Source organism: Rhopilema esculentum, chromosome 6 (assembly GCF_057945365.1).
Source record: "Rhopilema esculentum isolate cy_ngs chromosome 6, ASM5794536v1, whole genome shotgun sequence".
Classification (NCBI taxonomy): Eukaryota; Metazoa; Cnidaria; class Scyphozoa; order Rhizostomeae; family Rhizostomatidae; genus Rhopilema; species Rhopilema esculentum.
Genome location: NC_142820.1, coordinates 4,905,895 through 4,921,433, shown reverse-complemented (window position 1 = coordinate 4,921,433; position 15,539 = coordinate 4,905,895). Strand labels below are relative to the sequence as shown.

Genomic DNA, 15,539 nt, shown 5'->3' with positions numbered 1-15,539 from the left:
GATTGAATGACTGTCTCTTGGGTGCATAGAATAATTTTACTAGATTGCGTGCGGTACAATATAATAATAAGATAACTATGAATGTAAGTAAATTGTACCAGAAATAAATAATATATTAAATGAACAACAACTTTTCGAGCATAGCCCGTTATAAAGGTTCATTCGTGGTAAAATTTATTGCATATTAAAATGTTGATATTTGTGTTCACGCTACAAAAGAAGCTTGATTGAATTTATAATTCAAAAATGACAAATGAAGCTTTGGAAATGCCGTGATTGCATATACTGCAAAAGATATAAAGTGACTTTCTTACCCGGACCAGCTTCAATTTCTGTCTATACGTGCTGAAAATTACGTCAACAAGTTTCTTTGGAAAGGTCTCCAACATGGTTAATTTCTCGCTACGACTGAGAGTGTCACTTATTTGGGTCTTCGCCAAGAGTACAGCCTGTTCCTCTGTAAATATAATAATAACCATAGGAAATAAGTACGAAAGAATAACAATTTCTTTGTTGCTAAATTTACAAGCAACTGGTTTTCTCGTTGCAAAAGATCTTCGCCCCATGCATAAAGATATTCGCTAGAAGTTTTATAAAATTCATTGCTATAACGAAAAGTAAATCTTTGGAGTGCCTTTAAGAATATTCTAAAGCCTGCAATGGCTGTACTGTAAAGCAATGAATTAATAACTGTGTCCAACTGAAAACCCACTCGACCTCTATATTGTGGAGGTGGGTGACAGGTTCACAACAGTATCCTACAGAAGGGTTCGAAAGAAGTGAAATATGTAAATGTGCCGATGACATACATCTCAGGAAAACCGAGTTTAAATACATTATCTATACAAACAGCCCCACGAAATTGCTAAAAACAATATAATGAGACAAATATTTTTCAAACCAATAGACCTGCCTATATATGATACGCTGATGCTGTCCAGGTTTTACAATGAAAAGACATGAAGCTAAGAGCACTTACTAAGGTCAAGGTGCTTAATAGCAGCGGCCATAATAGCACGTGTTGCTTTCTCTACAGGGTGATCAGAAGGGAACTCAATGGCAGAAAACATGACATCCCTTTGCGATGAAACAAATCGAGTATTTTCGATGAACTGTAACATGATTTTGTTCAGCGGCAGGTCATAAAGAAGTCTTTCGAGCTCAAATGACTCTTCCTCAGTGGTGCTGCTTGCCTCAAATTTGAAGCTGATGGCAAAAGAAGAAAATTAGAAATTATTTCTTATTGCTGTATTCCTACCAACAAAATTTTGATATCATCGAAATTTCGGACTTTTAAGATATTTCTCTCTACTCAAAATTCCAAACGATAAACGAGCATTTTATGATTTTGGCAAAATCTGGAAGAACCATTTTCAGCTATTTTTACCGAATTCTTATCTTAATTGCCACTCCAAGTATTTCCAGAAAACAAATTGCCTTTAACAGCATATCTAGATTTTCCACTGAATTTTTTGACACTTACATATCTTTGAGGACTGCAGAACTTTCCACACCACCACAAAAAAGCTTAGATTCCATCCATTTTCTTTTCTCAAGCTCTTCAGACGTGACAAGAACACCGCGCGCAAGATGTCCCGCGTGAAGACCGAGAATCCAGGCAAGCGTGCGTTCTGAGTCGAGAAATGACGAGGAAATGTTGACAATTTTTGTACATTCTTTTACTGGAACCTAGCAAGCAAGAAAGTTTAAATTACGGAAAATTTCCAATTAAAGAAAAGGCATAGGAACACAATAGCAACCACCAAAACCCTGGCTATTTCTAAAAAGGTGAAAATAAAAACAAACCAAATCGGGTTTGTCCTTAGTTTCGAGGTCGCCAATGAAGAATGCGTCCATCATCGCCAATGCTTCGTCTGAATGGTGCATTGAGTCAAAAACTGAAGTAGCATCCTTTCCTGAAAGAAATTACAAAGGAGATATCAAAACTAACGGACTCAAGATAGAAAATGACTGTTACTGGCGTTAATGGCACTGAAAATTACGAAGAAGATCACCATAGTTATGACCTTGAGGACAAAGACCATGATAATGATGATAGCTCTATAAGTCAAATCAATCACTGCCTTAAACGAAGGCATATTCCTCCCATTGACTGCTTTGACCTACGTAAATTTCGATAAGGAATATGATAAAGATACCCGACAACATGCTATCAATACTTTCTATAAACAAAAACAACGTAGGGGCTTAAAGATTGAGCCCTAACCCTTCGCAGCCTTTCCAGAAAATCTTTTTAAAAAAATGTGACGAAGGCAGTATATAACGCGATGAAGACCTGTTGGATAAGTTTAAACTTGCTATAATTAATGCCAAAATATGTCGTTGACACTTTACAAATGATATAAAACCATTCTGTAACCAAATTTTCATTTTAATCTTGAGCTATCCTGATGAAAATCAAAGCTGGATTGTATCGATCCTCACCTGCATAATGTTCCAGCAGCATTTCGCCGCAAGGAGCTTGATCTTTCATCAAACTGAGGTCATAGACTTTGTTGTGAATGGCAACCCACGTGTTACCCTGCTTAACGTTTTCATCCAAGTCGATTTGAGAAATTTTTCTTACAGACTTTTCTGGCTTGCTATCCGATGTTTTGATGGTTTCCACTACAACAAGAGAAGTTTAACTTTGCTCTGAACTTTGCACATCATTTGTTGCACCTATGAATTTTTTTGTTTTTTTGCCAATAACGACATTCAAATCATAAACCTGAATACAATTTTACTATATTTGGATCGGAAACTATATATACTGAAAACCAGCCTGTGTATTTTTTACAAGTAAAAACAGAACATCTATCCAAGCAATACGGCCTGGGACATCGACTAATTTTTTTATTCTAGCATGCACGTTAACAATTCATGTAAAAGTTTTGAATAATCATAGTAACGATAAGGTTTGACGTAAACAATTTATCGAGCATTGCACTTCCAGGAAGCTAGAAAGTAGAAAAAAGTCAAAAAGCCAGTTGAGGCTACTTGACTGAAAACTAGTTATCTTTCTCCTTACTGTCGAATAAACGGTCTTGACGATTTTCATAAAAAAAATCTCACCTTTAGAAAACCACGTCAGATCTTCGGAATCGTCACTTTTCCATTGTCCATTTACATGATTGAACATGTCAAGGTGGTCCAAAAGCTCTCCTAAAAGTGACACTCCTTCTGATGTGGCTGCGACGGCTGGAGCAAAACTTTGAGCCATGGTCAAAAGAATAAGAAATTCTCTTAGCACGATTCCTGGTACAGTTAGCAGCAGAAAGCTGGACATTTTATTGTAGGAAACCTTGCCTTTGAGCACCCGTTCATAGCCTTGCTTCAGAAGCGATTTGCAACAAGTCACCATTGCTTGAATGAACCTCTTTAACAAGATCGATATTGACTTGATATCCGGGTTCGTTTCTGAGATATACCCTGAAAGGCAATATTTGTTTTGCTTATGCTATTGCTGTTATTTCGATTCTTTAGGTTTTCTAACAACTTAGTTAATCTTTACGCAAAGAGGTTTACAGGGTATCACAGGTAAAGCCATTTTACTGGCCTACACACTTTAATCACACAGCATTTTTTTCAGGGGTTTTCTTACCAAACTCTACTGAAATGTTCATTAGTTGCAAAAAAATGCCCAGTGAAATTTCTTAGATCTCATACAGGAATAGTTTTCAATAGAAGAGACGTCAGACTTTATATCCACAGAAACAGAAATGTCATTAAGATAGGAACTGGCGGGTTTTGATTTTAATATAGTACCAGACAACCTATAAACTACTACTCACCTTTTAGCGGCCAATATTGGTCCTTCGCATTCCCTTTAAAGAGCCTTGCAAATAATAATCTTTGGTATCGCAGAATCATGCAGACATTCTTTTCTATAAATGCAAAATTACTTCGTTGCGATATAGTCTCGATATCGTTTTCACTCAGCCTCTCCAAGGCGTCGATTGTTACAATCTTCAATAACAGTTCGATGAAGTCTCCGACCAAATCAAGACACCTTCGATCAAATTTCCCGTCCTCTGGTCGTCTTGCAGCCGATGCAATGAGGTCTTTGATGCCATTGTCAATAGCTGCATCGATGCCACCGACATTAACTAAGCTGTCCATTAACACATCAATCAAAAAGCGCTTTCGGATGTTGACGTTTGAGCCCTCTGAAAGTAAAACGTGAAAAAACAGGATCAGAATAGAACAGAGCATGAAATAGACTTTCCCCCTGATTGCGTAACTTACCTGCTTGCGTGCAATGCATTGCGAGCTTTGAGAAAGTTCTTTAAAGAATAAATGATTCTCCACCTTTCCAATGAGCACCATTCCTTCCCCACACACCTGCTATCACATCCAAGCAAGCCAGACCACAATGCGAGGGTAAAAACTATTCCCAACCTACTGCGAGGAAATCTGAGGCGTTGTAGGAACACATTTTTTGAAAGGTGGGCCCGGTACGGTTATCGCCATATAGGAGAGCGCGAATGACGATAAAAACAGAGTACCTAGCCATGTCATTAAAGTGTTTATAAGCAGCTTTAGAGAGACTTTTAAATCCAGTGCAAGTGTAGCAGAAATGGTAACCTCATGAACTTACCTTCATCATCTAGAACTGCTTTTAATGCTACGATTCGCTCATCTGCTGCAGGTAGCAAAATAGACCAACCTCTGCGGAGGATTGACTGGGCTTCTGATCTCACAGAAAGATCAACTTCTGCTCTCGAAGCAAGGCTTATGATTCTTGCTTTCAGCGCCTCAGTAGATTGGTCTCCTTCAACTCCCCGTTTCCTTTCAAAGGGCTGCAATGCACAAGCTTTCGCAGCGAGAAGCTAGAATTTGGAAATAGGCAATGGTGAAAATGGTTATTTAAAGAAGCTACCCTATAACATCGATCAACATATATATAATCTCAATACTCTCATTTAACTAGCTCATTTAACATAAGTAACTAACATAAATATATAATAACAATTTGATTCTAAATCATCAGCTAAAGGCTTTCAGTTATTTTTTTCATAATTTGTAAATTAAGTTGTTAACCAGAGACTACTGGTTAACAAGCACCATTGAATGGCGACAAAATTTCAGAGATTCTTTAAAAATCAGAGGTTTTCAAACTAACATACAAAGGCTACCAACCTGCAGTTTCAGCAGTTTTAAGGCACACACACAAATTTTATCACTATTGTCTTTGAGCCAGTCATTTTTGCTCTCCTTCGCATTGGCGGGGTCGCATATTTCCAAAAGGTCGTTCAACTTATCAAATGTTTCTTTGCAAATATCAATAGAAAACGGTACTTTGGCCGCCATTGCACGTGCTTTACCTGCAGACCAGCAGAATGTCTAAAACCCAAAAAAGTCTGGATTAACATAACGAAATGATAGCCGAAGTTCAGGATAGAAATTTTCCAATAAATAATTCGAGTAGGGTAGCAAAACATCGAAAATAAACTGTTCAAAAATCTGATTGGCTAACCAATGAAATAGGTAGATAAAAACGAAGTCTACGAAAAACAAAAACCTTGATCAACAACAGATTATTCTCAAACCAGTTTCATGCTAAGCAAATTACCCACTACCTGATTTCCGAAGCAGCAAGATCACTGTACTTGTGGAGACAGTTGGGAGGGAGAAATGAAAGAATACACCGAATTTGCTTGGTAGAAGTGATTATAAAATTATCAATGACCACATTCAGGAGATCACAATAGCTCTTCAAAATAACACATGGATTTGTTGATGTTATACGTGTTTGATTATATCAGCATATTATATATATATATCAGCTGTTTGATTATAATAAACCCAACTCTGTAGCATACCTGAGACGGTCCAGCTGCTATGCCGACATTCAAAGCACCCGATTTCCTTCCAAGAAATGTTGGGGTTTTCTCAGCTGACTCTTCATCTTGGAAGTCATGTGATCCCCAGAAATAGACAGACCGGGTTTGAGTGACAGCAACACAATGGTGATAACCGACAGCTACGTCAATTATTGGGTTTTCAAATAAACTCTCGATGGCTTTGGGCACGATTGAGCCTTCTTTGGTCCCGTGGCCAAGTTGGAAACTGTCTCCACGACCCCTTAGAACAACAGATAGGTTAGCTGGTAGTTAAATATCAAACGCTCAAAAATAGTCTGAAAAATTTCTATCTCGTCTAATGAAAATTTAAATAAAAACCATTAAACTTTCCCTTGGCATTTAGAAATTAATTTTTTTGAAAAAAGTATCCTTTCCTTTAGTGCTTTAATAACAGAGAAGGTGCAAATTTGCCAAAAATCAAAAAATGATAATGGATTAACATGTTTCCTACATTTCATTGTCAAATAAGTACATTTATAAAAAGTTAAAATAACAAGTTCGAAGAAATATTTCATCCTAGCAAATATAATTTCTGTTATTTCTTCAAGATCTTTGCAGAGTTGTGTGCCTCTTTTTTGCAAATAAAACTTTTTTTCAGGAAAATCTCAATTCGAAAAGTAGTTTTTCGACAAAACTTTTGGAAGCCTATTTTCAAAAACTAGAAGCGTTTCATTGAGACATTTCTTGGAGAATCTGGGGCTTCAAAACCATACGGCAAATGTAGTTATATCAAGATGGAATAAATCCAACATACAAAAATTAACTTTCAATGCAATATAGCTACGAGCATCTAGATTGCTTTCATATTTTCAATGTGCTGATGATACCAGAAAAGTTGCATGCCCATTTAAAGAGAAATTAAAAGAGAGTATCCCGATGGAGAATATTTTAAAATATCTACTCATCAACAAGAAACTATTAATCAAACGATTATCATCGAACATTGACTTCAAAGACTAACCATGTCCAGATTTTGCCATCTTCGGTCAAACAAACTGAGAAATTTAAGCCACAACAAACATGCATTACAGACTCGAGTGAATCAATAGCTTCTGGTAAATCTGTGCTCGTTTCTGAGCCTCTTCCAAGCTTTCCAAATGCACCATCGCCCCAAGACCAGATTTTTCCTTTAAAATGAAATGAGCAAAATGAATTATTTTTCTAGTTGCAAAACATAGAGAAAAAAAAGGAACATTAGCATATTCGAAATTAAAAGCAACATCTTAGATATCATCTAAACTATTGACTTGGAATTGAAATTTTAGTCGTCTTACGTATTAAGTAACCTTGTCATTAATTTGTAGCAACAGTTTCTTTAATGCAAGTGAAAACCCATTCTTGTATTAAGTGGAAACGGTACTTGGTGCTTTTCAGCCTAAAGAGATTTCTAGCTTATTGTTTTTGTGCTATATTTGGAGCCGAATTTTGAAATATACCTAAATTGCCTTAAGAAATGAAATAGAATATGCATCCGTTGCAAATCTCACCATCAGATGTTACTGCAAGCGTGTGGGCGTTTCCCATTCCGCACGCAATGTCAGTAACTTGCATTCCTTTAAACTTTTCGACAAGCTTTGGTGAGGAAAAATCAGTACAACCTCCTTAAAAAAAGAAAGAACACAAATTGGCTAGATACATTTTTAAAAAACACAAAATTTGATCATTGAAACTGAATCTTCAATTAAAACAGAATTTCAATAGCATAGGCAACATTGCCTAAAAATGCAACACCGCAGTAACGTAGTGCAACAAATCACGATTAATAATTATCAGTATTATCATTTTTACATTGAAGTAACAAGAAATCTCTTTTGGTAGTCGAAGTCCCTAAACTCAACAAGCCTTGTCAAGTTGTGTAGTATTCACTCATTCACGGTACAAAATCATATATCATATGCTTATCGTTAAAAAACATTAAGCAAAAGACCTGGGAGGGAAAGATCCCATTAAGGTGCTTAAGTGGTCTAAAACTGACGGCCTATTCCAATACCAAAAACAAGCAAGAAATCCAAAGAACCGAAATAATTTCTACCGTGGCCTAGCCTTCCATTCTCTCCACTACCCCATGTGTAAAGTTCACCATCTTCGGTCACCGCCGCACTGTATGCACTTCCGCATGCGATGTGTACAACTCGTTTTCCTACTAGCGCTGGAATCGGTGAATGTGCAGGAATACTTCTATAAAATTGAAATGCTTTTCATTCAAATAAAACGCGTAGCTGAATGACGAAGGTAGATTCTCGAAAAAAAAGTTAATTGTAATAAGTACAAACACTTTCGTAAATATTCTTCTAGGAGAAAATTAATTGCTTCAGTTGCTAGCCATTCTTAGCTACCGTATTACGTCATGAAGTTTTAATAAGATCAATTTTCGAATGATCGATTGCCTAAAAGACTAAATTCAGCAATTCATTGCCAGCCAGTTCAGATGAGATCAATAATAAAGTCGATATTTGTAGAGTAATTATATAGCCTTACCCATCCACAGCGACTCCAACCCCAAGGCAGCCATGTTCATTGTTACCCCAAGAGAATACCTCTCCAGTAGAGGTCAGGGCAAGATAATGGCGACCATCCAGACTAGCGGCTATTTTGCCAACTTGAATCCTTGCAGGTAAATCCACAAGACGGCAGAATTTCTGTTTTGATAGAAATATCGGAGCGATAATGGAGAGACATAAAGGAGACTAACAAAGATTGATTGAAGATATAATCCATCTTGAGATCACCTTAAAACTGATATCTACGAGCATAACATAGCGATTAATTTCTATTTTGTAGATTTTCACCTAAACTATTTCAATTTCAGCAATCATCTATCGATATATTTTCTGATATTTTAGGCACATCTTGCATGTCAGGAATATTTCATGCTTCTCAGGCCACAAATGTTCCGCATTCCAAGAGCAAAATCTACTCAGCTGATTCTCTCTTTCTCTAAACTACTGCCATTTGTATCTACGATATTTATTTTCAAAATCTATAGGGAAGTGATTTCCCTCAAATTTTCATATACATATTACCATTTAGATTTAACTGAAATATTTCTATTAATTGAATACCATAACGTTATGATACAATTATTGACTAAAAATATTAACTTTACACGAAAAGGCTAAGTAGTGTTAGCACGATGAGCAGTTTCTAAGCTGCTGTACAAGAGTTTAAATTTAATGCGAGAAAAAAGGCAAATTGTGTACTACTGTTCTTCTACAGCATCAAGCGTTACATACAAAAAACAAGTTAACAGTAAAATCTATTAAATATTAGTTAATACCGTAAATCCTCAGGTTGGCCTAATCTTATATAAGCTACTCCTATCGAATAAGCCACTACTTTGGAAATGAAAATTCTTTATAAGCTCCCACTCTCCAGTCATTTTTATACAGTATATCCATGATAAATCATTTTACACTACAATGAAGAATTCTAAAAATATTTCTACCTCAGTATCGACTTGCAAAATTTTTCATTTTACAAACGAATTAGAAAAAAAGCTTTATAAACGAGCTATTTGACAAGCAGATTTGAAAATATTTTTATTACCCCCATCTTCGATCTAAAAAGCTTCCAAATTCCAAAGAGGCTGTTTGCAGATTCAAGTTACGAATTTTTCCTTGCAAGATAAACATCTGAGTGCTATATAGATAAAGCTTAAAAGATTTTCTGACAGTAGACCCTTAGCTGCTTCGCTAGGTCCGTAAGGTTCATGACCTAAGTTTTGGTGTATGTGAATATTTAAAAAATGTCACTTACCAAGCTATCTGCATTTACTTGGAATGTGTAAACTCTTTGGTATCGTGTCAGGACAATCATTGCGGCTTCTGTGATGCAGATTTGCTTAATGGGGATCTCCACAACAGTGCCACATAGTGATGGTTTGTGTGGCATTGAAGGGTTGCTTTTGCCACCCCAGAATAACAACTCATGTTTGAATCCATCCTCCTACCATAGAAATGAATAATATATTTCAGCTGAAAATCATTCTTTCAATTATGTAATGATAAAAATACTGCCATGCACCTTCTTTCCATCATTTTTAAGACATCAAAAGGCTTTTAAGATTTCTTCAATGACAAGAGAATTTGAACTATTAATCAGGCCAATTTAAAACCAAAGCAACAACCAAATTACAGAATTTTGGGAAAGATTTACCAGACCACTGAAATACCATTGAAACTATGTAGGATAATAATTATAAGATCTCCTTTCCTTCAACTCTGTTGGAATACAAGATTATCTTTGTGCAAAACCTTATATTCTTTAAAACACAAACCTTATAAAACACAAGTAAAAATTGTAAGAAAAGAAAATTAAGACTTCTTTTGTTGTGTTTTTCATCATCTGACAACTCTGCTGGAGGGCAGGAAAAATTCTAAGAACAAATTATAATTGTGTATGCGTGTTTTATTCAATTCTAAACATAATAAAGGTGCCAAGTTACCGAAATATAACTTGTTGTATAACCAAAAAAATCTAATCAAATCATTGGCCCAGACACCAAAACACTTCAAGAGAGACTTTTTGTACCATATATAGAAGAGCTATACACATACCTCAACAGTGTCTTTCTCTTGGGTATCTTGGGATGGTGCTGCATACAAAACTGTCAAACTACTCAGGTACCTAAGGACCTCAATTGTGACATCATGAAGGTCAAAACGACTTTCTTCATCATCATCACCATCAGTGCCTTCACATTGTATCGGTGCTACATTTTTCAAGTAGTATCCAGTGAGATCACCTTTCTTAGAATCCTTCCAAAGGAGAAAATCCTTATGAAGTGCAATAACTAATTTTTTTATAGGAATTCATATTAGATGATAGTTTCAAGAAGCATTATTAATTTCCATTATACACAGTATAATACATTCACATTTTAAACAGTATAGAAACTTTATATCATACACATAAAAAATAAATATAAAAAAATACTTTATTGTCCACACTACACACCTTTGATCCCCATGCTGTTACTGGGTTGACATCTTTGGTCAATTTGCACAGTCTTTGAATAATGTTCCCCAGTGGTACTTTTGTCAAAGTCAGATCTTCCTGTGAAATGCACAATTTCAGAGAAATGATAACCACCTGTATTATTTGGTGTAAAGAGCCATGCTGGAATGCAATTTCAAAGAGGAGCACAAGTGCTTTCTGTCTGTCTTTGATTGGGACAGTTTTGCAGTCAGTGCTGTAATAAATGAAAAACAAGTAAAAATAGCAATAGGTTACAATGGTGTTAAAGGGAAGTGTTCATAATTCATATGGGCATGTACCAAAGCCACTACAGCAATTTAACTTATGAAAAAGTGCCCATATGAACAGCAATTCAATCTATCTACTGATAGTACCTGATATACTTCTACATCCAGGCTACAATTCTACAAGTTGCGAAATTAAGCTTCACTTAGAGTGAAGAGAGTTGCCAGCTTTCTGTCATTGTAATAGAAATCACCAAGTCTTGTCACATCAAGAGGAAGGACTAGGACACTGCTTGATAAGTAAAGCTTTGCAGTATTCTAAAAATTCAGAAGCAAGGTAGCAATGAATACAAAAACATTAGATAATACAAGGTGAATATAATCTAAAAAGAACTGCATGCATAGTTGCCAAGTTTCGGAGAATGAATAAAATGCTGGAAATTTGAGTGCTGCATAGCAGCACTGTGTAGCTTTGAAGGAGCTTAATCTATTAGTCCTAAACTTTCAAATATTTTCATGGCAACAAGATACAGAAACCTAAACAAGCCCAAGAGGCACCTAAACATAGGAAAGACAACTGTATTGGTTGGATGAAAAAACCATAACAATACTCAAAATGTAAAAGTAAACTTTCAATGTTATGAAATCAAGGAATGCTGGAAATTTTTCTAGGTTTTACTGTTGCAGAGCTCGGCTGGAGACAAGCTTGAAAGAGTCTCCAGCAGGATGCAGGTGACTTGGCAACTATGGCATGGCATTCCTAAATGTCAACCTTCAGAGCTAAATGGTTGCACTTCGGGCTGATTCTATAATTATCAATTGGGTTACATGTGGCCAAAGGGGAAAAATGCAAAAAATTATTCATTCATTCATACGGACTGATATGAAACTCCTAGTCAATTTTCTCAAGTAGAAATCTGAGAAAATCTGGGCAAAATTGAAAAATTTATTCCTTTCATCAATTTTATCACAAATAAAGTTGCAGGATTTATAACAAAAAAGTGAAGCCTACCCAAGGACCACTTTTTCTAAAAATGCTGATGACATGAAAAGGACTTCATTCCATAATGGAGATGTTTCACCATCATTAAACAAAAGAGCTTCAGGCAATTTCTGCAAAGTCTGTAATGCTTCAGTTAATAATCCACTACAAAGGTCAAGATCTTCTCCCCTGCTCCAAGAGCGTTGTAGAATTTGAAAGGCAAATGTCAACATGGTCTGAATTCCATTTCTTGCAAGTTCTGCATAGCATTCATTCTCTGACTGAGGTCTATAATGAAGAGCAAAAAGAGACATTTGATAGCAACTGTGATTAGCTTACAAAAATTTTAAGAAACATTAACTTGCACATTGCAATTACAGATATTTTTCCAAGTCAGGGACAGGCAACCTTTCTATCTTGGGCAGGCTGTCCATATCCCTACTTTAATCAATAATTACAAACTGTAGCTTCAGCCTTATGGCTGAAATACAGGGTCCTTTTCTACACCCGTCTTCACCTAAAGGATGAAAAAACTGATCATATGCCTTTCGTACATGATATGCCTTTCGCCTATGCTAGTTGGATGTGTTCAACTTTTGCAGCAAAAAAGGATAGTCTTTTCTTTTGTCTTTTTGAAAAGGCGCTAAAATTTTTTGTCTTATTGCCTCCATGTTAGGCGATAACGTCTGGTTGGGCAACGAAAAGTGCTGCAACCTTGATACATGGTGGAATAAACTAGAGAATCTCTAACCACGGTGCGTGGCTGAGAAGTTTGTTAAAAATTTCAGGGCTCATTCATAAAACCTTTCATATTTGTTGTGCTCTTTCAAGTGCAACTCATTCAGCAAAGTTGCAAAACCCAGAACTGTCTGTTTCCATGCTCTGGAACCACGGTTTCACCCAAACTGCTTTGATTTTACCTTTCTTTTTTGTCCCTTGGCAATAAGTACCAGTAGTAAACAGACAGCAGCTACTTTTTTTCATTGGCCTACCCATGACGAAAAGAACAAAAAGGAAAAAGGATCCTTTTTAAAGGATATGTGTAAACAGCTTACCATCATCCCTTTTTTCATCCTTTAGGTGGAAATGGACATAAAAAAGGATGGTGTACATTTCAGACTTTACACTAATAAACATTGATAGTATTTCTATATCTATTTGACAATTCTTTAAAATCTTGGGCAGGCTGTCTATAGGTCAGGCTGTCCATGGTGTTAAAGTCACATGGCCAAGCCTTGTGACTATAAACAATGTATCAGGCTATAAAGTATTAGGTTGAAAGGACTATAAACAAAGTATTAAACTCAAGAATTACCTGGAATTCTATACTTATAAATGGTGTCAATTTATTAACATCAAATGTAACTATGCCATCTATTAACTTATCTTTGTCCTGATAAATGTAATTCTCCCATGCTTTTATATCAAGAATATTTACACACCAAATGGTTGGGTGCAAAAAAATAAAAAACCAAAAAAGCATACTTTTCCTTTGCATTTTCCTCAGCTGCATTTGTTTTGTTTATTTTTCTTGCAACCTCCTTCTTTGCTTCTCCAAAACATTGTCTAGAGAGGGCTGCAAGATGTCTGGCAAGAACAGCTATGCGTTTATTCAGTCTTCCAAAGGACTTCACTGAATTCATTGTTTCCTGGATTATATTTCTCTGATTAATCTCCAATGAATACAAATATTGCTCTAGGTGATCCTTTGTAAGCTCATCACCCCAAAACCATGATTTTGGTGGGTGCAGCAATGGCGGGCAGTCTTTACCATCATTTTCTTTCTCTAATTCATAGGCTTCAACAGTCTGACAACTAGAGCAACTACATCCTTGATTGGGTCCACATATAACATCACAGCATTCACATGACAAAACTGGCTGCCCACAGTAGTATGTCCCATTTTCAGCTCTTTGTGACAAGAATCCATCTGGATTAATGGATGCATCTCTTGCTTGAGGAAGCAGTTCACCAGATTTAGCAAGCTCATCATAAAGAGATGTGAGCTGCTCTTCTCTGAAAATGCTCTGTAATGGAAACATGTTTGATAAAAGTTAAACCAAAGCTACCAATTTGAACTGCAAAGACAATAGTTTAGGGTGCAAAATACAACAACTTTGAAATGGACTAAGCACGATCCGCTAAAGGTCCATCTACTTAAAGTCACATTGCTGGCAATAGTCACAAGAAATTTAAGCTGCTATATGTAAAACTGCTCAATGTGCAGTCCCGTGGTCATATCTATCTTCAAAATATAATTTCGTGCACCTTTTCATGCAATTTTCACTATCTTATGACATGAATACGAAACATGCAGGAAATTGAACTAATTTTTTCACTTAATAGCATTTAGCTAGCCAACGTTTTCTTTGTGTCTTTAGTAAGTATATATATTTGTTTAGTTAGAGCCTCGATGTGTGTAATGGATTTTTAACTAAGACTTTTAACTTAACTGAACAGAAATGAACGAAACTAAGACTTCACACCTAGTTTAACTAGTCAAAATTATGCTCAATGTAAAATGTGATTTCTTAAAATACCATCAAGTAAATACAACTTCTAAAGCTGCATACCTCTAACGGGAGATTTCTTTAGAACTATGAAATGATAAAAAAAAAATCATCCATGAACAAAAACCAAAACATAGCAAACAAATGCGTCGTGCATAATGATTTTTAGGCCAGATGTAAGAGGAACATAGAAGATGTTACCTGTATCGTGAATTCTAACCACTTCTGATCTAAGTCTGGATCAGTTTTCAAAATAGGAACAACCTTTAACTTTCCTGGTACTTGCATCATGGCATAGCTAAGAAATATTTCGTCATATTTAACGACAGTTTCATTCCATCGTTAACAAGAAGCGGTCGCAATTCCGAATTTTCAACTGCTGTTATTTTCAATCAACTGTTACATGAAGTACCTATATCGGGTATCACTCGTTGACACAGACGTCTGTTTAACTTTCAAATGCTTGTCAGATAAAACCGTAGCAGGGTCGCAGCTACTATTTTTCTTGGGAGGTGGGGGCAAAACTGGAGTACTCAATGGAAACCCTTTATCTGGGCGCTACAAGTAGGCAAAAATTGACCCGAAATCCAAGTATGATTAGAAAAAACATTCTATCCCAGTTATCAAACACAGCAACCGAGACCGAGATAGATCTGAAGTGAATGTACAGTTTTGGTAAAAAAAATTATCCAAAGGTAGCTTCTTTTTCACAGCAAGAAGTATTAAAAGAACATAAATAACCCATACAAAACTTATGATATTGTTTACGAGGAGCTATGGCTTATATGCTAGGTATGGCTCATATCATCGAAATATTTCAGTTGAATGAACTTGCATATAATTTACGAAATCAATCGTTTATACAAAAAAAGCTTTTACTTATGGGCTAGATACAATATCCTATAAATGTAATGAATTGCAGAATTCTATACCATTAGACATTCGATCGTCAAAAATTGTAAAGTATTCACAGCTAAGA

At 35.9% G+C, this 15,539-nt stretch overlaps 1 protein-coding gene across 3 annotated transcripts in view; it reads right to left on the bottom strand.

Annotated features, from left to right (window-relative positions):
- Window positions 1-14,965, bottom strand: part of LOC135686255 (E3 ubiquitin-protein ligase HERC2) — a 55,154-nt gene extending 40,189 nt beyond the window's left edge. For all 3 annotated transcript variants that reach the window (XR_016143806.1, XR_016143807.1, XM_089108749.1), the window contains exons 1-20: window positions 14,762-14,965; window positions 13,536-14,077; window positions 12,081-12,338; window positions 10,824-11,058; window positions 10,424-10,624; window positions 9,624-9,812; window positions 8,346-8,506; window positions 7,900-8,045; window positions 7,355-7,468; window positions 6,829-6,994; window positions 5,826-6,087; window positions 5,143-5,346; window positions 4,601-4,832; window positions 3,795-4,169; window positions 3,076-3,432; window positions 2,446-2,628; window positions 1,807-1,916; window positions 1,484-1,689; window positions 980-1,206; window positions 315-457 (exon numbers count right to left, since the gene is read on the bottom strand). Coding sequence is in view for 1 of the 3 variants with exons in the window: in XM_089108749.1 (XP_088964875.1) it covers window positions 315-457; window positions 980-1,206; window positions 1,484-1,689; window positions 1,807-1,916; window positions 2,446-2,628; window positions 3,076-3,432; window positions 3,795-4,169; window positions 4,601-4,832; window positions 5,143-5,346; window positions 5,826-6,087; window positions 6,829-6,994; window positions 7,355-7,468; window positions 7,900-8,045; window positions 8,346-8,506; window positions 9,624-9,812; window positions 10,424-10,624; window positions 10,824-11,058; window positions 12,081-12,338; window positions 13,536-14,077; window positions 14,762-14,851 (4,401 nt within the window). In the remaining 2 variants the exon portion in view is untranslated. The remainder of the gene's footprint in view (window positions 1-314; window positions 458-979; window positions 1,207-1,483; window positions 1,690-1,806; window positions 1,917-2,445; window positions 2,629-3,075; window positions 3,433-3,794; window positions 4,170-4,600; window positions 4,833-5,142; window positions 5,347-5,825; window positions 6,088-6,828; window positions 6,995-7,354; window positions 7,469-7,899; window positions 8,046-8,345; window positions 8,507-9,623; window positions 9,813-10,423; window positions 10,625-10,823; window positions 11,059-12,080; window positions 12,339-13,535; window positions 14,078-14,761) is intronic.
- Window positions 14,966-15,539: the final 574 nt, after the last annotated feature.